Here is a 23,931-nt window from a genome sequence, read left to right on the forward strand (position 1 = left end):
ATAACTGGGATATCGTTTGCGCACCATTTTTTTTTTCCACCCTACTTCTAACACTACTCCTACTGTACACACTCACACATACTTAACTGGCACCGTTTGAGAGGGAAAGGGAGGGGGATAAAAAGGGATTCTGTTGGTTGATGGAGCACAGAAAGTTCCTAGGGAAGGGTGGGAAAGGGGGGAGTGGGGTAATTTATTTCCTTTTCCAGTGTGCATTTGACTATAATACTGAAACAATTTGTTCACCTCGCCAAAGCTTTCTACCTATTTGTTACAAAAAAAAAACCATTAATTTTTTTTTTAAGTAAGCATTTCAATAAGTTAACTTCCTATAAACCAGTCATGCCGAAATGTTCCAACACGTGTGTGATAAATTTTGGTTTTTCTAGGATTCTTTTCTTTTCTCTAAAGTTCTGTCACTTTTGCATGCAGCAAAAGCAACCAAGAGCTTATAAGAAATGTTTTTTTTTTTCCAAAGTTTCCTAACATCTGGTTTTCTTATCGGTTTTTTTTAGCTAGCTTCGTACGTATTATTGTTTGATTTTTGTTTTGTTTTTGGTAGTTAATAAGCCCTTAAACAGACACGATAAAGCTGAAACTAGCACCGAACCGTAAACCTTTGACAGGTTCAACTTTACTTCGTGTGGTAAGTGTGCAAAACGTAAGTAAGTGAAGACGGTTTTAGCGGAGAAGAGAGAATCGTACAGAATTTATGATAATACAAATTTAAAAAAAAATAATCTATTTACAAATGCCTGCCTGCCTGGACTTTTCGTAACGAATCTTTGTTCCACATTCGAAAGAGACGGCCACCAGTCGCTAGTGTCGCTATCTGTCGCTTTTTTTCCCCAGTCTTCAAACCATCAAGACAACTTCGAGTTCATTTATCGAAAGCGAAACGCTTGCCCACTTTGATAGTTTTCGTTCCGAAGAGCGAGATATCGGTTTCCCTACCCACTGCTCTGTATCTCACTGTACAAACGATAAATCCTGTCCTCGCGCATCTCCATACTCCCTATTGCAGCAGGCGCAAGATGAGATTATTAATCCCCCTCCCCCCAGCCGCCTGCGCACTATCGCTACATTCCAGCAACTCTACTCGCGACATCAACACAGTCGCCATCATCCATTATACACATTTACGAAAAACAAAAGTCGAATATTTAAGATAAGGAAGGCCGAAGAGAGGAGAAGCCAGCGAGACCAAACCAAAGCTGAACTCACTCGAACGATGGCTGACGATTATGATTCACCGCATTCGAGCACAACGAAGGACATGGGACGATCGTGGGGCGAATCGGAGGAGACGAAAAAAAAAAAAGAAACGACCGTCCAGACAGACCCAGCTCCTTACAGACACGTGTGGATGATCTTTTTCGCCCGACACAGCTTACACTTTACCTCGCAGCACCAGTGGAAGGTGCAGGAGCAGCGCTCCACCACCGTCACCTCCTGCGTTCGGTAGCCCCGGCCGCAGCACATCAGATCACAGCCGTCCACCCCGATCGAGGTGTCGTTACACTGGCGTCCGTGCGTACCCTGGATGCCGAGCCGCGGATTACGCTCACAGAATCCGGGCGACGGTTCCAGATACACCAGATCCTTCGTGCCCGGTGGCTTGTGTTCGGGGTTGTACGGTTTCAGCTGGAAGTTGTACCTGTACGCACGGCAAGAAGGAGAAAACGGAAAGAAACAACACGAAAATGTTACAATTCATCATACTTAAGTGACGAACTAAATCGGAATCCTGCCACAGCGGTACACGGAATTTGGAAAAAAAAAGAAACAAACGCGTCCAGGGAACCACTTACCGATTCACTCGCTTCTGCTGGTGGCCACGGGCATGAAACGAATTGCTCAGCACACTGTTCGGACTCGCGCCGCCGACGCTGTTCGCGTTCGTCTTGAGATTGTTCGAGCCGGCCCGGTTCGTGAGCGTGTTCTCGTTGACGCTGGTGCTGCGCAAACTGTTGCTGACCATGACGCGCGATGCCCCATCGAAGCGATCCTTCAGGATGTCACCGATCGTGCGGAAGCTGTTCAGCCGCATCCAGCACGTTTTCATTGTGCACGAGCCGGACATGCCGTGGCACTTGCATTCCTGTCGCATTTCTGCCTGTACGTGCTGTTATATGGAACAAAAATGAAATGGAAATAAAGAAAAAAAAGATTGAAAATATAACTCCAAATATTGTCACGTACTTTTGGGTAGAAATCAAATAAATCTCTCGTGCTAAATCCTAAGCGATAATTGCCATAAAAACGTTTCCATCAATCGATCGATCGATCGATCGATCGCACAAGCTAATCCTGCTAATGGCGTATGTATCTGTGTGCGTGTGTGTAGTTTGCGATGACGAGGTCTCACAGGTCCAATTCATCGACGTCTGGGCAAGATTTATGGTCACATTAAAGGCCCATTCATTTCTTTCGCAATTCACAAATAAAATGCAATAAAAATCAATTAAACGTCTCCCTCCCTCTACACGGTTCCCAAGAGCTGAAGCAAAATTCCTCTGCAAAAAACTGCATGGAAGGGGATTGCGGATGTCTCCCGAGAGTCCCGAAGTGGTTGCAGCCTCTGTCCATTTTCGTTAAGAGCATCGATTTGCTAATCCTTTCGATTGCTAAACCTCTCAATTTTAAACTCCCTTCCTTCGTCGAATGCATCCCACGAGTCGAGTCATCAAATTTAATTATCAATTCTCGCACATGGTCACACGAACGGTGGAACCTCTTGCAGAGGTGTATGGAATGTTTAAAGAAGACTACCAACAACAGAAACCATATCTGGATGCTTCGGATGCTCTGTTTGTGTGAATCATCGATCGCAAGGGATGGAAACAATTTTCTAAGCACCAAAAAAACAACCTGAAACGACAGCGAGGAAGCTCAAATAATATGTCACTTAATTACTATCGCCACGAATTAATAACATGCATAAATGAATTCATTCCAGTTTTATCAGCTGTCAACAATTTAATGCATGCGTTTTGAAACCCCCACTGCGTGCATTCGTTGGAATGGGAGTGAATTGATTTTTTTTATTGCTGTCGTTGTTTCGCTCTTTGTAAGAAATTTGTTTTCGTTTTATGAGCTGAAAGAAGCCACCTGAAGCGTACGATCACGCAATCAGACAAATACTGTAAAGCTGCTCACACACCAACAACAACAAAAAATCGGTTGGAAGCAAGCAAAGCCAAACCTCACCTCAGCAAACGATCGACGCAGAAAAGGGATTAAAACATTTATTAATGAAATTGATCGCATCATCGCATGGAGGGTCCGTTGGAGACGGACGTGAGCGAGGGAGCGAATCGAAACTCCGTCCTGCCGATTATTGGCGAACCACAGTTCCACCCCATTTTTGAATGTCGCGTGAGACCGAGCCATCGTGCCGGTGGATCACTTGGCGGGCGACCGATCGAGGAAGGCCCCGAAGGAGGCATTTTGTATTTTATAAGCGATCGAGAGCGGAAAGAAAAGAAACACTTCCCGGCACAATCGCTCCGGCCACCAAACCGGTGAACAACATTAAGCTCCACCGTGACCACAATCCACAGTCACTTCGACGGTGGCAAACGGGCAGAAAAGGATATAAATAAATTTTATTTATTTGATTTTTACCCCCTTCCGGATTCAGTGCGATCCAGTCCACCCACCCGGTGGTGGGGTGATTACCTCCCAAGCTCTTAATGTGGAAAGAAAAAATCGTTACGAAATCGTTTTATCGATGGCCACACGAACAGCCGGCAGCCACGAAAGACCACCCTCCCCAGGTAATGTTGGCATCGAATTTTAAGGTACACGTTTAGCGCAATCACTCTGTAGCTTGGAAAAAGGAGCTTCCACTTGTGTGGCAACCCTCACCCTCTTCTCTTTCTCCCTTTTTGCCATTGCATTTAAAATCCTCTTGATAATCGCGAACCATCGTCAGGCAATCGTCCCGGGTGGCGAAATTAACGAAAAGGGTCACGCTTTTTAAGTGGAACCATTGAACGATCGATTGATCGAATGCAGCAAACGTACAAACGGACGTTTATGATTATTATCGCCATTTTCACACACACAAATAAATAATAGACAAACTTACCGCTCGGCCCGCCTCGTTGTTGTGCAGGTTCATCTTTTCGCGCAATGTCCGGCCACGCTCGCCCGTATCCACAAAGTCACGGGAAAACTTGAACCCGAATCCGATGTTGTCACTGCATCCACCCCACTCCCAGTCGCCGACGCCCGCCACCGCACCCATATTGTTCATCGGCTGTGGTTCGCGGTTGTGGTGAGAGTAATCGCAAGTGCACGATTCGATCGAACCTTCGCTGCAAGCCCGCGCGACACTGTGCGTTACTGCTGCGCTGGTGATCGCGTAGATAAATGCCGTTTCACGACAACCTGTTGTTGAGAGAAGGAGAGAAAAAACAAACCAATGCGATCAGTAAAGTGACACATTTTACCTACATTTCCCTTGCAGGGTTAACGTTAAAGGAAAGTGACACAAATAGGCCTCGCCGGGGGCTACGGCGAGCGGCTTAACAGTAATCGAACTCGAACCCTTACTTCATTCCGCTGTCCATCAACTGGGCAGCGGGTGAGTGAGACAGTGGTATGATTAAAATAAATTAAATCGTTTTGTAATCCTCGGTACGGCTGGAACGGTCTAATCATGACCGGTAAGCCGAAGGCTACGGAGAAGCTTAAGATGCAACGCTGTGTTTGCGATTCGATCCCTTCGAAAAATCGGTTTTTGGACGAACGAGGCAAAGCGTGCCAGAACACAAAACAAAAGCGCACTCCTTTCCATCCAAGAGTCTTGAGGCAGGCTTAGCTGTTGAAATACGGATAAATAGCCGATTTTTTCAAGAAGGGTGATCTGTTGTTACCATTCGGGACTTTAATTTCATCCAATCTGAATGCTGTTGAAAAGTGTTTGTTCGTGCTAGCAAACCTTCACGAGTTCCTCACGTCCACTCTATCCAGTTTTGTGCCTTAGAAGGACCACTCTTGAGGACAAAACCTATTCCTCAGGTAAACTGTAACCGATGATACTTTTGAAAGGAGTCTCTTTCGTTCTTGGACACAAAAGTTCTTCGAGGCGTTCGAAAAGATCTACAGCATCGGGCCGAGTGTTGCGGTCAGAAGAATGATTAGATCGTCCATCAACTCAAACACGATTCTAGAATGTCTTCTAGAAAGCTACACATAATCGATTGCACCTAGTCAAGGATACGGTTTTGCCTGGAACTGATTATGAAGATGGTTCTCCATGTCCTCCGTCTCCGGTTCACAGTTCGGACGCTCTTCACCGACGCTCTTCGACACCCATAACCGTACTTTTAGTACCAATTTTCCGGACCAATTTCACACATTTACACCTACTACGGTGGGTGTGCTCTGCAGTTGGTCGATCATCTCTGCTAAACGATTGCGACCCGTACGGTCACAACAGCGCTGTCCGGAGCTTGTCATAAACTGCAACTCCCTCGAGGGGTAACGATGGTACGTCTGCTCGCAATCATCAATCATCATAAAGCTCCAGTCGAGTGGGCCCTTGACGGAGCTAGTGTGACGGACCGAAAAGGGCAGCTAAAGACGAGCGTAGCAGCGGAATCATGCATGTCTTCCTGCATCGCTTTGAAATGCATCCCATGAAACTGAGGAACTGTGCGTGAAGCAGCATGTGTCAATGAACATCACAACGAACCAACACCTGGAAGAACTTCTCGTGCATGACCTCGAGCCGGACATCCAGCCAGGAGAATGCAAAAACGCATCCCGGAAGAGGTTACCGGTTCGTGCAGGTAAAGAGCACCGGACAGGGCTGGCCCCCGAAAAACAAGGGTCTGGTAGCAATTGATTTGTCAAATGTGTTACGCTCTTCATCTCTATCCATCATCTCGGTCCATCAGTACACGGCTCGGAAACCTTGATGAAGCCTCCCGGCGGGTTTGGAATCGAATAAACTGGTTATGTGAGCTCGTGTGTGTGTGCGATGCACAACAACTCACCAAGGACACGTCAACAGTTTGCAATCGATAACGAGCCGGTCGGTCGGAACAAAAGGGCGTCCCGGCCATTCAGGTGAGGTTTGCCACAAAATGGTACATCAGTTCGATTGTCTACGCACCCGACAGTAACGCAAGGTTATGGGATGGTGGTTAGTGGTGGGTTTGTAGTTTTTTTTTTTTTTTTTACGAGCCGATCATTAGTGAGCCACAAAGTTGCTAACACTGCCATAAACAGTGTCTATGATCGCTGCACAAACCACTCCTTACGACCAGGCTAACCAGGCCACAGCGAGTAATGGGTTTCACCTTTGCCTTTGTTTGAAGGCAAATGGAGAGCCCATTTTACACCTGGGCCTAGCGATATCAGTACAGTTTCGAGGAGACAAAAAAAAATAAAGATAAGACCCTGCTAAGTGTGATTTGTTTGTGTAACGTTGTAAACTTATAGGTATTTCTTTTTGTGACTCTAATTACCCTTATCGATCAATCGCTCTATAGCAGGGACGTGTGTTACGCTAAGTGAAAATTACACACACATTTTCAATGTGGAAACCAGTGTGCGAACGATAAATTTTTCTGGAATGTTGTCATATCGAATGTAAAAACGAAACGCGTCCGTTGTCAACCGGCACTAATTTGTGACAATTCATTTGTCATATCAACTGACACGATTGCTCACCACACGAACTCCTGTCTACCAACAACAACAAAAAATAAATAAAACTACGTTCATTCGCCTATCGGCTGTTCCGTCTACATGTTAGGAGCTAGCAGAAGATAGGTAATTGAACACCCGCCTAAAACTGCTAAAAACCCAACGCTGAAGAGGATGAATGTTCACCTGGCATCTTAGCTTCCAGCACGGGCCCGGATTATATTCAACCAAATGTCGTTTGTCACCGATCACGGGTCCCGACGGTTGACGAGCGGTCCGGAATCGACCCTAGCCGGTTTTCATGCTGCTCCAGCAAGAACCAGCACAACGACAATCGAAAATAGATGACAGGACGAGTTTCGAGTGTATCGATGAAGAATGCGCTGCCTGTGCGTCAGTGATTGATCGGTTATTAATTGATTTATTAGGATCAGCAGCGGTACGTGATTGGGGACGAGTTGACGAGTTCTCGAAAAAGAAAGGGAGCCAAAACTAGACGGTTGGGATGGGTGTCCTAAACGGTACCACCGGCTACCACAAACAGTCAACAACGCTCGGTCCCGAGATCGATGAATTTCTTTATTGGATTAAGACATTAGGGTCCTCACGATCCGACGGTGAGCCGCCCGAGTCGCACGATGATCGTGATCGAACATGTCCATCAGGCTACCTCCATTCTGGAGGGGGTCCGCAATCCATCATCGACATCCCGGGGGTCATCAACTTGCGATCGCGATCCAATCGGTTACTTAATGAATAAATTAACTCTGCATAATCACCTCGGACATCATCTTGATCAGGTTTCTCCCTGGCCTTTCTTCGCCGTTAACGGTTGCCGATCAATATGAAGTGAGAGGGGGGGGGGGGGGGCTCCAATTTTGATCGGTTCTCACATCCACAACAACAACGGTGATTCTGGGACGATAAAGTGGAGCATAATGCGTATCGCTAGTATGGTTTAAAGCGATCGATTTGAGAAGGGGATCAAAATAACGTTTCCTTCCCTAAAAAGAACAAGAATTTCTTTCAAATCCATTCATGCTCCTTACAGCCGGTTTACAGTTGAGCCAGACAACAAGACCTTTCATACAGCCTGCGTGCTGGCATCGAACCGTTTGCTTCCTGTCGATCCTCATACCGTCCTACGTCCTACCGTGGCATGCAAATGCGCTTGGGTTTTCTTATTTCTCCTGTATGGAATCACAATATTTTCATCTCTCAAATCACACAAAACGGTTCACTTTCGGTTCGTTCCCTTGCACGTCTTTTTGTGCTGTTCCCCGTCCCTTCCCACAACAGCTCGTGGAGCCTTTTTCAATGCTGTCTAGGTTGTTTTCGCACAATTCGATAATTGCCGGGTTCGTCGCTGCAGCGCTCGTTGAGCTTTTTCGGTTGCACAAACACGCTGCAAACAAATGTCCACCGGGTGGAACGTAACGAGAGCAGAGTAAAGGAACACACACACACACAACACAACAAACAAACGATTTTCGGGTGATGTGAGAAGGTAAATCAAACAAAAAGGAAGCAAAATTTGTGTATCGCCAAAGCCTCGTGAAATGTACGCGCGTACGGAAAGGAAATCCGGTCGCAATCTTGTCTCATGTGTCTGGGCGCTTTTATTTCTTGGGCGCTTGGTGTTGTTTCTTCCGTCATTCAGCTTGATCCTAGCTTCTTTTTTTATTCGTTTTCGATTTCATTTTCATCTCGATTGGCAATCACACAATGGGGTTCCGCCTCACCTTCTCGTCCCCTTTCCACCACACCTTCTGATTCGGTAGGCTGCGTGGCATCTCGCGTAGCTTTGGGAGCCCAAAAATAATAATGAAAGGGTTTCAGTTCCGATCGCATCACTACGCGGCGCTGGCAAAGGAGTAAAACAAACCTGGGGAGGGAAGTTTAAAGGTAAAAAAAAAAACAAACAAAACAAAACAGAACCCAAACTCCACAAACAATTAGTTTAATGGTTCAATTTGGGCGTTACGTTTGAGTTTTGTATTCGCAGCACAGCATCCGTATTGCACCACTGGTTTTTTTGGTCGTTCATTCACGATTTGCTCAAGGTTGTCGTTGGCTTGTTTTTGCAGGCAATATATAGATGAATCGAATTTTCGGTAACAAGCTTTGTTTTGTTGTTGTGTCCTTTTCTTTACATTCTTCCTTTGTATGCGTGTATCATGAGATCATTTCCGTTGTTTAAAAAAAAAACCACGTGGCGCATGTATTGCATTTGCATAGCGCGGGGCGTAGCAGTTTCCAGACTAGCAAGGTGAATAAAAATCGGAACAGGTTACGCTTTTCCAATTGTGAGCGAATGCTTAGAGCCCAGATAACCTATTTCACCAAACGGAAGTCTGTATGATTGTATGATGCAAGCAAAACAAGGGTTTTAGATTGATTTTAAAAAAAATTAAACCCCAGACTATAAAACAACCCAAAAAATGAAACGAACGATCAACGCAACGTAACATTCATCATGGTCATTGTCTAATTTTTGCGGAATGTTTGGGCAATTTTGAGGGGGTTTTCGCTCGCTATTTCGGTCGAATTCGAAATTCCTCATTTCGGAGCGATGTTAATTATCGGGTAAGTTATTAAGGCCTTTTTTTTTGGATAGATTATGTTAGATCGATACGGAAATTATCTGTCTGGCAATTTGTGTGTGTCCATTCTTGTAATTTTGTGTGTGTGTGTCACTTTTTGCGAAGTTACCAATCGCCCTGTCCGTCTGCCGGTAGCCGAAGGCGCATATTGTGCGCAAATATTCCGAAAAACTGTCCCAGCAGAATATTTTATCGCTTCCTTCCAGCAACCCGGTAGGTCTGCCGTAGTAGATGTTGTCAGCCGTTTTGCCTAAACCTAGAAAGGTTTTAAGGTTTGGCAAGATGTGGCACGGTGAAAGACAGGACAAAAAAAACAACACCCAAGACACATCCGAAAACAACAACAACCAAGCGAGACAATGTTCCGTGACCGACCGAGGGTCCCTTTTCTTGGACCTCCGGGTCCCGGTAAGTTTTGATGCACGCCTGCTGTATCTCTCTCTCTTGCCTTCCCTCTCTGTTCTCATCTCTTCGCTTGCCTGATTTATGGAGCGTATAAAATCTTTTATTAATATATATCGCTACGGTTTAACACGGTTCCATACGGGGTCTTCGGTAGGTTGCGAACCGATCGAGCTTTTGCCGTTGCACAGCTCAGCCCGCACCGCATCGCTTGCACCCATGACCATTTTCTCGTCCCATTGCATCCGCTCGTCCTAAGGAACCCTCAGGCGAAGCGATGCCCTTCCTTTACCAAGGGATTCTTCGCAACACGCCAAGTTCGAGTGAACGTAACGTGTCGACGGGATTCTTCGACTATTACACCGCTCATCTACAACTAATGCTGCATTTTAGACATTCTCAATCCGACAAAACAGTCGGCTTTTTTTTACTATCACTCAATCGACTTACCGTTTTATCAGACAAAATCTTCCCTTCAAATAAACGTAAACGAAACACTAGTCCCGTGCTGTTAGTCGGCTTTGCTCATCTCGAATCGTGCCTCTTTATGGTACCCGTGTGCTATAAAAATAAAACTGTCATCATCACCATCATCAGCCCCGGGGACCGGGGGTCGATCATAAAAATCGGCATGATGTTTCACCGGCAAACACGGTAGGCACACCATTTCTAGGCACCGCTCACCGAGCGGTGGAAATAGGCGGAACAAAACCCCTCAAAGTCGAACCGCTCTTGGGAGAATGATTTTGCTAGCCCGATCCGATCATGACCAAAGCAGCTTCTGCGGACAATCCGTCGCCAATTGAAAGGGAGAAGGATAGGAGAAGAAGCTAAAAAAAATAACACGGGAAGCTTCGCGAAAGCCTGGTGGGTGCTGCCATGATCTCGGGATCTTGAAAAGTGTGACAAGATTTATAGCGTTTAATTGCTCTCGGGTAAGGGAAGGCTTTCGGTAATAAAGTTGTTGAGAGGCGCTTTACCGGCCGCAACTTGCCGCAGCGGTCACGAGGCAACCGGCAGCACCCGATGACGTACGTGTGCGACACGAAGAAGAACACACACAAAAAACTACACCAGACCTCAACTTATATGAGGCCCTAATTTGCCGGTCAATTAAGACCGGTGCCGGTCGTCCGGCTCGCGTACACCGAAGAATAAAAATATTAAAAAAAAAAAAAAACTCCGCGATTTTGCGATAAACAAATCGAAGAATAGAGATAAAATTGCGATAAAGATGGGATACATTCTCACGGTGCGCACGGTGTGTCCGGGTAATAAAAGCCTGGAAAAGCCGGGAAGCCAAGCCGTGACTATCAAGCGGATCGATCAGAAATGGAGTCGTGTCGTGTCGAGTATGTGTGTGTGTCAGGGAAAAGAAGCAGATCGATAAGTGCCACCGGGCATCATCGGAGACCACCATCGGTGGTTTTAACAAGAACAAGCACTCCTCTTAATCGCTCAAACCCACTTCAAACACGCATCAAGAGCCCATAACCAGGGCATCTTTCGAGCTCAGAATACGCACGAGAGACAAAAATCCTTTCGATCATTACAAACCGCAAAGCATTCACCAAGTGCGACGAGCAATGAATGAAGCTATTGTTTCTAGCTGGCCCGAGGCCTCGATCAACTCGGGGCTGTTTGTGTTTGGCCAACTCCTATTTGCCACCGGTCACACTCGAGCAACAGCAGCGGTAGCCGGGGTTCTTGTTTTGTCGAGTGCGTCCAATACTCGGTGACGCGAAAGATCAACAGCAAACACGCGATCAGTGAGGAAACTCGATCAGTTGGAGCCGTTGTTCCCGGGGCAGTGGAAAAGACTGACCTAACTTGAGTGTGGCCACCCACTTGCTGCTGCTAGCTCAAACGGTTGCTGTTAATAGTAAAAACAAACAGCCTGTCAAACGGTCACGGCACGGTGGGAAAGCTCGATACTTCACACGAAAAACACACACACACAGAGCGGATCGTGTCGGTTTGTAGTATTGAAGTTGAAGTCAAGGTATGTGGTAACATTTGTAACGAGCTCGAAGCAAACAAGCTCCTCCATTTGCCCTTCGTGTTTGAGCACAACTCTGTTATGGGACAGCGACTTGAAGATGAAGTTATTGGATTTTCCACCACTCCAAACGATACCTACCAGCGTTATTAATTGTGAACTCATTCTCTCAATTAATAACACGGTAGGTTAATCAATAAAGAACCTTTTTTCCCCCCTGGCGCTCGCCTGTTACCCCATCGCTTCCCAAGTTCAATCCGTAGTCCTTCATGCAGTGTGGTGAGCGAGATAGTAAATTGCCATTAATTTTCCTACAATTATTATAATTTATCGCCCTCGCCCACCTCGCGCAGGGTTTCGCACCACGAGCTAAAGACGAAGAAAAGCAGCAAGAAACCAAAACACCACCAACAGTACACCTTCTTCCAATTTCCGTACACAGACACCGACGCAGCCGTTTAAACGCCGCGATGCCGCTTCAAACAAAACTGCACCAGATGCGGCACGCAAAATAACAGCAGCAACAACTACAAAAAAAAAGGGAAATCGTCCGAACGCCCGTGCCGTGGACTATCGCGAGTGCATTAATTATTGATAGCGGGAGCTGCAGTAAAAATGCTAATGGATTGCCACCGGGAGGCAAGCGAGCGATGAATAATGACTTAATTTCTTCGGCCACACCGTGCATCCACCGTTCCTTCCGAGGTGACGGTGGTTGGGGCGTGAAGTGCACTTTCTCCACACACACAAACACACGCACATCAATTACGGATGTGGAACGGGATGCGGTGATGGTGATAGAATTAAAATCGTTAGCCCGCAGGGCCTACCGGGACCGAGTTGATGAGACAGCCAGGTCGTCTTCCTTTTTTGCCACTTCCTTCCCCGGCAAGCGAAGATCGATGGAATTATGTTGTAAAAAGAGACATTTTCATTACGCGAGGATGAACCCACCAATGCCGGCACCACAATGTGCAGTTCGCGTGCATTTTCCAGCTGCAATTCAGCTCACTTTTTTATCGCAATCGGGAACGAACCTGGGACATGGGAGAGACCGGACCGACGGGTCCGTTCCCGAGGTATGTTTGAAGGAAGCTTTGGCGAAGGATTTTTCAAACCCTCGGCTACAGGTAGCGCGCATCCATAGCATCCCGCGGCGACTGACGACAGGTCAATGAGTCGATTAGTTCCCACATCGGTCGTTTGTCATGCTTGTTCGTTGCTGCTTTTTTTTATTTTCGAAGGATTTTTTTGTCAGGATGATAGAGACCCGCTGTGTGCCTTACAACTCCTGGCGTTAGGCAATCCAAGCGTCAATTTGTGTGGTCTTTGGGATGATTTTTTTTGGGTTCTCTAAACATCAAACATTTTCCAAAAACAAATTGTTTGAATTCATTGCTACAATTTCTAAACGATTGAAGCCCGCCCCGACCCTTAGGCGTGTCTTTTGCTTTCCCATCTATTCTCTCCACGTCAACGGTCGATTGGTAAAGGACGCCGCAGAAAGTTGCCGGCCTGCAAATGAACACCGTTTACCGCCAAAGTAGCCTCCGGCGTGATGCCATCGCTTTTTGCTTGTAACGGGAAACCGATGAGCTCGGATGGAAAATCAACACCCAATTTGAGTAGGGCAACATTGTGTGACGGTAAGAATCGTTGGAAAATGGTGCAATTGAATGGTGCGATTAGCTTGAAAGCGGTTTGTGACAAATGCCCTCCGGATTACATGATAAAAACACACACACAAACTAAGAGCCTGCTGCAAAGCAAAGAGAATGCAATTGAAGTGGCTTATTGCGAGCATTATCGGGCTTTGAGGTTTGGGCTGATGAGTTGATGGAAATATGAAGACTTTTACCAGCCACGAACAGATGTAACGTGTGTTCGTGTCGGTTTGCTTTCTTTTCGCTTCTTTCAACAAAGGGATGCACGGTTTAGAATAGGGGGAAATCCGAAGACTTTGCACTCTGCAGATCCCGAAGCGCATGTGTTGTACATGCAATCTTCCGATCGAGAAGTGGCCGGCCTGTTAACATGAAGGATTAACTGAAACGATCTCATTAATCCACACTGCATGCTGTGCATATTTATTCACCAGCTTTAAGCAACTTCCCAAGTCTCATCGTATTACACGGCAGCAGTACACGAGCAAACCAGGCGAACGAACTGACGGATATCATAAACGGCACGTATCTGCGCGTGTGACAGTGTCCACAATCACAAAAAGGGCTTGCGTACCGAAACTTGAAACCCGAAACGCACGAGCGACGCCACCGCCTTTACGTGAGCTTGCCGGTCGGCGGCAAGTAGCTATCTATCTTCCCGGGCAGATCTCGGTTTAATTTCAGGGTTTAAACATGAAACCGCGTAGGCTGACACGCGCGTTCCGTTGCAGCATCGTGGCGTCCATAAAGCAAAACCCACCTCCACACAGTCGTGCTGGGAAGGCGCTCACCGGAATAGTAATTAACCTGGTAATCCACCTACACGGTAAACGCGGGCGAATGATCACACTTACCCCGCTCAACGATCTTGCCGAAGAGGTTCTTGCCGCGCAGGAAGTTCCGCGTCGAGCAGTTCCAGCGACGCGTCCGGAACTGGTGCTGGCATTCGTTGATGGCCAGGTTTGCGCCCTTGGCAATTGCAGCCAGAACGCCTGGATTTTCGCGCGCTAACCGGCGCTGCTTGCGACGCAGCGTGGCATGGATGGCCGGGTCCAGGTACGTCATACCGGGCGCTAGTGGCGAAATGTTGTTCGGTTCGCCCGCCTTTGCAATGCCCCTGGGGAAAAGAGAAGAGATAGGAGAAACACGAATTAGTGACACTGTTCACAACCCTAGAGAAACACAACACTTTTGCTTTCGCAGTGTAGCACCAACTTTCGCCTGGATGGTCACCTAGCATAACATGGCATTGAGTGAGTGTTTTGTGGCCTTAAATTTCCCGAAAAAAAACCGAAAACTACCAACACATGGTGTACAGAGAAACATCTCAATCAGCAAGGTGTTAATACGCCTGACAAACAACAGATGATTGACCCTGTAAGCAGGAAAACCCCAAAATGTACCATTTTCTCCGTCCCAGTATACTGTCAAGGTGACACACATGGAGCGGTAGACAGAGTGTCGTTGCAGTTTGGTACTTTCCAACCTTCCAACAAACCTTTTCCACCGATACAAACACATCTCGACGAAGTACACAAGGTTTGGTTGAATTGTTTTCCTTTGGTGAGCTGATTTTTTCACCCTTAAAACCAACCTGTTCAAGCCGCACAACGCAACAAGCTTGGACAAGCGCCATCGCAGTTCGCAGTTTATCGTACAAACGAATACCCCGAACCTTGTTTGTTTCACAAGAAATTAGTTGTATCAATATTTGGCTACTCCACACGGCTCTACCCGATTTCCGTCCTTCGACGGTTCGGCATAACAACAACCAACACCACCACCAAAAAAAAAAATCAACCTCCCAGAAAAGTGCCGCAGCGTCACGAAATGCAAATGAGACGAAAAGCCCTCCCCAAAACAAGCAACCAGCAACGAACGGAGCTCCAGTTCCAGCGGCAACAACGCGTCGCTCCTGCAGTAGCCTGGCGTATGATTAATTGGACAAACAGTCAGCATCATCACCGCATGCCGCGCGAAGGTGGTCGAAGGTCTTCGGGTCTTCCCTATGGGGCTGCGCCCCGGATCAATAGCTTGGTTGGTGGCGTCGCCGTCACCAGCCACTGTTGTCACCAGTTTTTGTACGTGCTTATTGCGTAAGTTATAGTGCCGAATGGATGGCAGCGGAACGGAACCGGCGCTGCTTTGACCGTGACTGCTGCGTGGACAAATGCTGCGTTCCCACGGTTCCAGCCGGTGGCCGGATCCGGTGTGGTTTTAGTGGCGTTCTCGAGCTGGGAAGCAAAATGTGTGCTTTACAGCATTCGTCATCGTCAAACAACAACACAACCCGCGGGATGGCGAAAGTGACCCAAACCGGTGAAAGTGATCGAACTGTGGATGTGGGTTTTAATAATTTGATTAAATGAAAGACTTCGGGATGAGAAAATCATCAAGCGACGAACCTGTTTTTTGAATTATTTTCTGCGAATGAAATTTAAAGCTCTTGAAATGGATTTGTTGAGCCTGTCATGCACTGCAAAAGGAAGAAAAAAATCAACCCTTAAGCTCACGATGATTCATGATAAGTGGACAATCTAACATTCTTGGAAGCAAACAAAAACACCTTCCCACCCTGTCACGGCCGGCCATCGATCGTACGAAAACTGTCTCACCAGCAGTTTCGGAAGTGTCGGACAACCATTTTCGACAGTTTGTCCGTCCGTCTGCGTCCATTTATCGCACCGTCGATTGCCGAAACGTGACCGAGGGCTTTTGCGCGTCTGCACCGTCAGTAGGACGGCGATCATAAAACTGCGATCGGAAACCTGTCACATACGCATCGCGAGCAAACATTCCAACACGTCAACAGGCATTTGAAGGGCTACAGCATCCTTCACATACTTGTGGTCAAGTTTTTCCAAAACTGTGTATACTTTTCCAGCTCGTTTTTGGCCATTCTTACATAATGCACCGTTGCACTGATGGAACGAATGGTTGTAAACATAAATTAGCTTGTCTTGTGTTCTGCATCGCGTGTGAAGCATCCGGAACGCGGAACAGCAATTGGAACGCGTTGCGAATGTGAGCATTAGTGCTCGAGTCTTTTTTGTCTTGTGTATGCGCTTACTCTACTAACAGATTTTGCCGGACTGTGCGTCCGGCACATTGCACGCATGCACTCGTGAAGAATCTTACTTTTTTTTTAGCTTTGCTTGTACAGCGACTCAATCGTGTTGGAGCGAAGAACCACCACCGACGTGCCACCAAGGAAGGAAAGAAAATGAAGGATCGATATCATCCACGAGAAAATGTATCAAAATGCGATCGTCCGGTTGTTTTGTGTGGCAGAACTTCGAAATCTCAACAGAAATGCACTTCCACCGGAGAAGGCCTTGAGTGCGCCCAAGGCAGTGCCGCATCATACATCACCGAGACGACACCGACGCCAGCCGGCGAGTGTGAGAATCAACCGCAACACCGTCGCCACTATCAATCCCGATCAACTCAACGCAGGTCGCAGGTTCTGCCGGGACGTGCCGCCGGCTTGACGTGCGCTCACAATTTATGATGCGTGCCGGATACGGACGGTTTTGATGCGTTATTTATTGAGTCTTGATCTTGATCGTAAGGAGCATGCGAACTGCGGCCCGGTGCTGATAGCGTTGTAATGCGTACCGAAACGGCAAGAAGTTTGTCCTGCGCGTCTGTCACCAGCATCGGCAACCAGCACCAGCTTTCATCACTTTCCAGTTCGCTTTTCGCTACAGCTTATCAACACTTGATCATCGCCTCTTTCGCTCCCGTTGGCACCGATTGGAATGTCCTTTTTCGGTAACTGGATAAGCGCCGGCAGTTGCGCTTGACAGACACGCTTCAAATGGTGGTGGTTTCGTCTTTTTTTCTGCTCGTTCCATGCGCTCTTTCAAACACTTAATAAACATAAACGATCGCTAAACCGTCGCCAGTAAGGTGCTTCCTTTCTATTCATTTTTAACAGTTACGAGCGGCTCCAATCGTGTCCGCTATCCAGCTAGCCATTATGGAAAAACCACTTTGTACCATCCATCCAAGATTATTGTTTTCTAGTTGAAAATGTTCTTTATATTTCTTTCCGAATAAATAGCTCCGTTCCAGGTTATCCTCTAACTGAACTCTATCAATATCAGACCGAGAAAATCGGATAGATCACATTGCAAATCTAAAGAATGTGGCGTCCCGGACGGAAAACACGAGGAAAAAAATGGAGCAGAAAATCAGCACTACTTTTGCACCACTGCGTCTGCGTGTGGTTATCAAATTACCTATTGCCAATCCGTTCCAGACCGCACAAACCTCATGCCACGTGACACCTCACGCCCAGTCACAGCTCAGCAATTGCGGTTTTCCGCAATGTCGGAATTCAGGTTAAATTAAACGTCGATTGATTGAGCGATTGGCGATTGTAAAATGGCTCTCCAGCATATGGGTAGATAATCGAAAAACTAATTATCAAACCCAAGCCGTAAGGGCCGACGGACTCCAGCAACGAGTGGGGCTAATGGGGAAGCAATAAACAAGCACCTCATAAAGCAAATGTTGTGTGAGGTCCATAAATTGCAACTTCGCTGCAACTTTCCACCGTTGTGAAGAGATTGCATAAAAGTCAATACACTTCGTGCCGCTCACATTCCGTTCCCCTCGGTTGCAAAGACTGACGGAAAATTGCGTCCCTCATTTGTCAAATACCTGGCCACACGGCCACCTACCCTTAATGCGCGTAATGCAAACGATATTTCATCGAATAATTAATGATAATGCAAGTGACAACGAGAGCACACGAAGGAGGGAAAAATTGTACAACCCGATCATCGGGGAGACCGGAGCATGGGACGCCACCTTAGCCACACCGTCCTTGGCATCGGAAACAAATGAAGCCAAAGCGCTCGAAAACAGATCATCAATCGATCTGCCCAGTGTTGGAATAATTATCCCCGCCGTCGTCGTCGACTGCCGGGTGGGTCCCCCCAAGGGTCGTCGAATAGAGTTGCTGCACCACGCGACCGCACTCCCGCACACATTCGGTCCGGCAAACGTGACGGAAGGCTATGGATCGGTTCGCCACAGATAGCATCGCGTCAGCGCGACCAGGTGCCACCGAGTACCAGCTCGGTGGAATGAGAAGCTAAATTAATTTATCAAAAAGAATAAAACCCTCAACTCTGCTGCCTAGAACCGGGCGCTTGTTCGACCGGACTGTTCGGGTAAGGTTATGGTGGCGCACGCCACCACCAACACCACCACAATCCGTCACTATTAATCACATCGGTAATCATTTTTCATACAAAACACACGGACGCGGGACGGCTGGTGTGGCCGAAGCGTCTGGAACGGCAGGCAGGCGCAACGGTGCAGGAATGCACCCGTGGAGCCTGAGTTCATCGGAGGTTCCTTCCTAACGCTCGAACGATCGAATGAAAAATGACACTACGGTGTTAATTTGTCATTTATTACGCTATTAACAAACGCTTCGACTCGAGCCGCACGGTGGTGCTTGTGCATGCACGGATGGATGCAGCAGCAGTAAGAGCGACGTCCAGCCGTCATCCGGTTGCATCAACGCGATGTAAAGCCAACAAACATTTCGCAAGGTAGCAACAAAAACCCGCAAGCCTGGAGCCTGGGAAAAAGTGACTTCGTGCGCATATTTGCTAAAACGGATGGCGCACACGGGGATCGACAAGAACTGAAGGAGGAAGGTTTACAAAACTCCCAACGCGCTGTTTTGCTCTTGTTCTGTCTCGGAACATGCAGGGAAGGGAGCGAAAGATTCATGCGTTAAGTTCAGTGCGTTTCGTTCGGTTCGAAGATGCTCTGCCCTAAGCCAAACAACACTCCGTGCGTCCTCGTTTCCACCGGCTTGCACCTGCACCACCGGAATGCAGCCAACCGAACCGAACGACGCTGAAGCTTACCACGTCAAGCGGCGTAATGTTTCGGTGCGGAGATTTATGTGCAAACGATAAGCTCGGAAACTCGAACAGCGTGGTGCTTTCGGGGGCGCGCGAGCTCAAACTCGCCAACCGCCGTGTTGCGGGTGGGTTTGTCGCTTAATTGCCGTTGAAGTCTTTCGCGGTCCGCACACTAAAAGCTCTCCGGCGGACACCACTCATCAGTTGCTGGCCTGCGGGGGCCCATTGGGAAGTTAAATTAAATGCTCGGAGGTGAAGCGAGCCCCTTCACACCGCTACTTGCCCTCCCCTGCTCACGGTAATCCTCGTGAGAAAATTCGTTCCGCTCGGTTCGAGGTGATGGAATTTTGGAATGCTTCACGTCCAGGACGTGCCACGCAAACGGGTGAAGTCATCTTGCAGACATCGCACCGTAAGTCGCTTCCGAGACTAGGGAAGCTTCCATTTTCACACCTTCAAATACACATGCGAATCGTTTCGCACCAATCCACGCGCACTTTTCATCAATAGAACTCTGCTGTAAAAGACAAAAGGATCACATTCTTAATGACAAGCAAAAGAAAGACAAACAAAACCTCTTTTAATAATAAGCCTAACGAAGTCACACTAAATGGCAAACGGAAAAAGAAAATCCTTCACACTGACGGATGGGATTCCGACGTACCGAAAGATGCGAAAGAATTGGACATTTTCGCGCACACTGCTGAAAATGAATAAATCTCGCTCGACCAGCATCATCCCGTGCCGATCATCTTTCCGTCCGGACATCCCCAAAAAAGGGAAAGGAATCGTTTCGTTCACACGCTTTATGACGGGTGAGCGCTTGCGGGCTTGAGGATCGCGAGTGATTTGTTTTGCCACCAGCACCTCCTCTGCCTTTAGCTTCCTTAGCCCCGAAAGCGGACTGGTGAAATGTGCGAATGGAGGACATAACCTCCGCGAAGTGCGATTGCACCACAAGCAAACATACTTAAAGGCCAAAACCCTGACAACGACAAGCGACGACGCTTCCACCGATAACGATCAATTGTGGTTAAAAAGATATCTCCATCTTAATTAAAACGAAAACAAACAAAAGCTACAAAAAGGCCTGGACACTGCAATACTGCCGAGACATACCGGTGCGCATTGCGAAACACCAAACGCACATTGGCCGAAACAGTTTGTGAAGGTTTCGCTTTAGTGCGACTGTTTTCGCGTTTTGTTTTGTTTATTTGGTGGGGATGTAGAAATCGGTTTTAATTTAATTAAAACCGACAGTACAAGCGTACAAGGGGGAACCATCACTTTGAGCCAGGGGCCCCTACCGTCGGGCCTGCAAAAGTATCCGGAGTGATGCATACAAATCAATTTCTGTGTTAATTTCTGTCTTTCACTCTCTCTCTCTCTCTCTCTGTCTCGTCTCGCGTCGTGAAAAAAGGGAAACTTTGCGATAATTTGCATTTGGTTACACCTGTTCACACTCAGCAGTTTATCGGTGCTCGGTGATTGACTTGAATAAAAGCGATTCAAAATTGTTAAACAATAAAACAAATTACGAAAATAATAATAATCAACATTTACGATCGTTATTATGCTTATTAAAACAGTATTTTTTGTGTGTCCTTCTCTTCGTCCGCTTACTTCCAGCTGATCAACTACACGATCTTCCCTTGCTGGATCATTCAACGCAGCAGGATGCATGGCTCAAGCGAAATATAATGCAAAGTGACAGAAACCTTCGCGAAGGCACAGCAGCGTGTTGTCACTTGTCACCCGCGGGAGTGTGAAAAGTTGGATATCCATTTCGAGGCCACCGGTGTCGACCGAAAGGGCACACCCCTCTCAACAACTTGAGAGCGGGTAATAAAACGGAAAAAAGGAAGTTAAAAATGAGCTCGTGAAAATAACAAAAAACAGTTTAAATCATAAATCCCAAGTGAGACGCGGCGCGAACCATTTCCCAGGAACCGTGGTGCAAAATGGACGGCTTTAAACACTTGCGCCTTTCGCAACACCTATTAGTGACACCTTTCAAAAAGGTAGCAAAACACGGTACACTAACCTGGTGGTGATTACAAAGTGGATAGAGCGAGCGGGCGGAACACCGGAGCGAGGAATAAATAAAATGTTAAGCCCATCCGAACCGGACGCTTGTTTGGGATTAAATCCCGAAAATGGCACCAAAACTGTTGAATAGACACTACACAAAAAAAAATAGACACACACACACCACTAGCCAACACGATCACATAAAAGATCGCGAGACGGAAAGCAACCATAAAACACTGATATTGAAACCATAAATTTTCTATTAATCATTATCACGCGAGCCGTGCGAGATTATTTCTGCGCTGTGTCTCCCGAGTCGCTGGGGAGCGCACTACAAATTCGAACGATATTCAGCTGGAGCAGGGAGGGTAAGGAGAAGAAATGAAGGGTGGAGCGAGGAGCAAGATTAACCAATAAAGACAAAATAGAGACTATGAAAATAAAAAGGCATATAAATAAATAAGCAACCATCCTACGAAAGGCGATAATCGAGCAAAAGGCAGCTGCTATTAGGTCCGGGCGGGAAGAGTAGCGGGCACGGGCAAGTGTGTGGGGATTCGTTTTAGATAAACGTTCTGCCTGCTTTACCTAATGGTACACTTAAGTAGCGGCGATTAGGAAATATTAATTTCCTTTCCAACTCTGCCCCTAAGTTTGCACCAAGGCGCTTTCGGTGTGCCTTTTTCTTTCTCTCTATTTTAATGGCCCTGTTCTCCCTCATAATGATGTCATCGACATCATCATCATGATCGTAGTCAAACTCATCCACATTCAACCCTACATTACGGGTGACGATCGTGCTGCAGCATGCGTTCGGTTGGCGTATCTCCATGCCCTGCGAGGTTAAGTAGTTCTGATGCAATTACTTACCACCACATTGAGCCTCGTCCCCGGCCGGGCTTTGATTTGCTTTCCACCTCCGCCCAGGCACTGATGGCCATCAGGCACACCATAACGACCGTCACTAGATTCATGTTGTTGGCCACTAGATGTACTGACCAATTTCTTCACTATTCGTCTAGATTTTGACACTGTGTTTTAGGAAGTTTTGGGTTTTTGTTGTTGTTGCTTTCTAGTTACTAAACCGCTGGAATATACACAGGCTTTACACGGCTCACTTCCACACTTGCGCACACGTGTTCCAAATAAAACATTCAACTATACACGCACCAACTTCAAGGGCAAAAAGGCAACCACTACTGTGCACCAACTTTGATTGTTGCTAGCAGACGACTGACACCAGTATTATCGTGCAAAATCATCATCACAAACCGCATTACTTAGCATCCGCTCTTGCAAAGAGTAACGATCACGATCATCCGCATAGCTCGATCTGCTCAACATTATCACTCATCAAACATTTGCTCACGTGCACTAAAAACACCCGCACACCCGGCATACATACACACTCGTACGACCGTACACTTTCACGCATCCGGGGATCATGCACACACGAGGGCTTACCGGTCCTGCACCATAAACGCAAGGATGCTAACTGCCACGAGCTAGAGTCGCTGGTCGAACACGCACCACACAAACCGAACCGACACACGAGCCGACGACGACGACGACGGCGTGAGCGCCGGAAAAGAAAGAAAGTCCTATTCCTCCTCCTCCGGGAGAGCGAACATCAATCACGACGATCGCGCACTTATGCTATGGTTATGCTGGTTATGCTCGGCTATGGCTCGCGTTGGTACGAGCGGGACGGCTAGACTGTGCGCACCGGTGAAACCCACCCGATTCATCCAATACGCGCACACACACGAGCTCACAAATAAAACCGCACCGATCGAGGCAAAATTGCATACTGAGCTACGGACCTCCGAAATCCGAAACTCTTATGCTCTGCCCTGTTTCGTCCCGCGGTTACGATTGAGGCGCTTCATTCATCAATTCATGCAAACAAAAAAAAAATCACACTGCGACTGCTTTTTTAACACCAAATACTTCGAACAACTAGTCTTCAATTTCTGAACTTCTATATGTACTCAAAAAGGACATTAATTTTTACAAAACTATTCGCCAAAGGTTTGCAAATGGCGATACACTTTACCGATGAATATGTGTTCAACGCGTGCGTTTTGTCCACCTTGGCACATAGTGCATGGTGTGCATGGTGAAGAAAGTGGGCGGAGTCTAGCTTCATCTCACTAGACCGATCGAAGCGAAGAGAGTGACGGTGACGGCGAGCGAAAACCGCGGTGCTCTCACTGTTTCCATGGAAACTGAGTTCATCTGAGAGGTTCATTTGTTTCTAGCGATTAATCGTAGTTTAAAAACCGCCATATTGTAGGTAGAAAGTAGATAAATAATTAATTACGTGCTGATTTCCATTTAAAGTCGTTGAATTGCAATCGTGAATGATGCTTTTATTTTGCAAGACCAAGTTTCGCCACTATGATGTAACTCACTCACTCATCAACATCAAACAATCACACCACGAATCTGAATACTCACACACAAACTTCACGATTTCACCAAAAATTGTAGCGATTTCTAACAAGCTTTTTGTCGAAATCCATCCCTTCGCTCTAGCGGTCGCTAACACACTGCTAATCCATGGGTTTCGTTTGACTCTGCTTCGGCTAGACCCAGCTACCTTACTGTTTAATGTTGGACGCAATCTGCGTACGATGTTGACGGTGACAACCAGTGTTGTAGAGTTCTGAAGCCGG

General features: G+C 47.0%; 1 protein-coding gene across 1 annotated transcript; it reads right to left on the reverse strand.

Annotated features, from left to right (window-relative positions):
• Positions 1 to 1,335: 1,335 nt before the first annotated feature.
• Positions 1,336 to 22,229, reverse strand: LOC126564725 (protein Wnt-1). The gene is made up of 5 exons (XM_050221819.1): positions 22,124 to 22,229; positions 14,186 to 14,448; positions 4,094 to 4,395; positions 1,812 to 2,125; positions 1,336 to 1,657 (listed from the first exon to the last, which is right to left on the reverse strand). The coding sequence occupies exons 1-5, from the start codon at positions 22,225 to 22,227 to the stop codon at positions 1,351 to 1,353; spliced, it is 1,290 nt and encodes a 429-aa protein (XP_050077776.1). The 5' UTR covers positions 22,228 to 22,229; the 3' UTR covers positions 1,336 to 1,350.
• Between the last annotated feature and the right edge of the window lie 1,702 nt (positions 22,230 to 23,931).

Source organism: Anopheles maculipalpis, chromosome 3RL (genome assembly GCF_943734695.1).
Source record: "Anopheles maculipalpis chromosome 3RL, idAnoMacuDA_375_x, whole genome shotgun sequence".
Taxonomy (NCBI): Eukaryota; Metazoa; Arthropoda; class Insecta; order Diptera; family Culicidae; genus Anopheles; species Anopheles maculipalpis.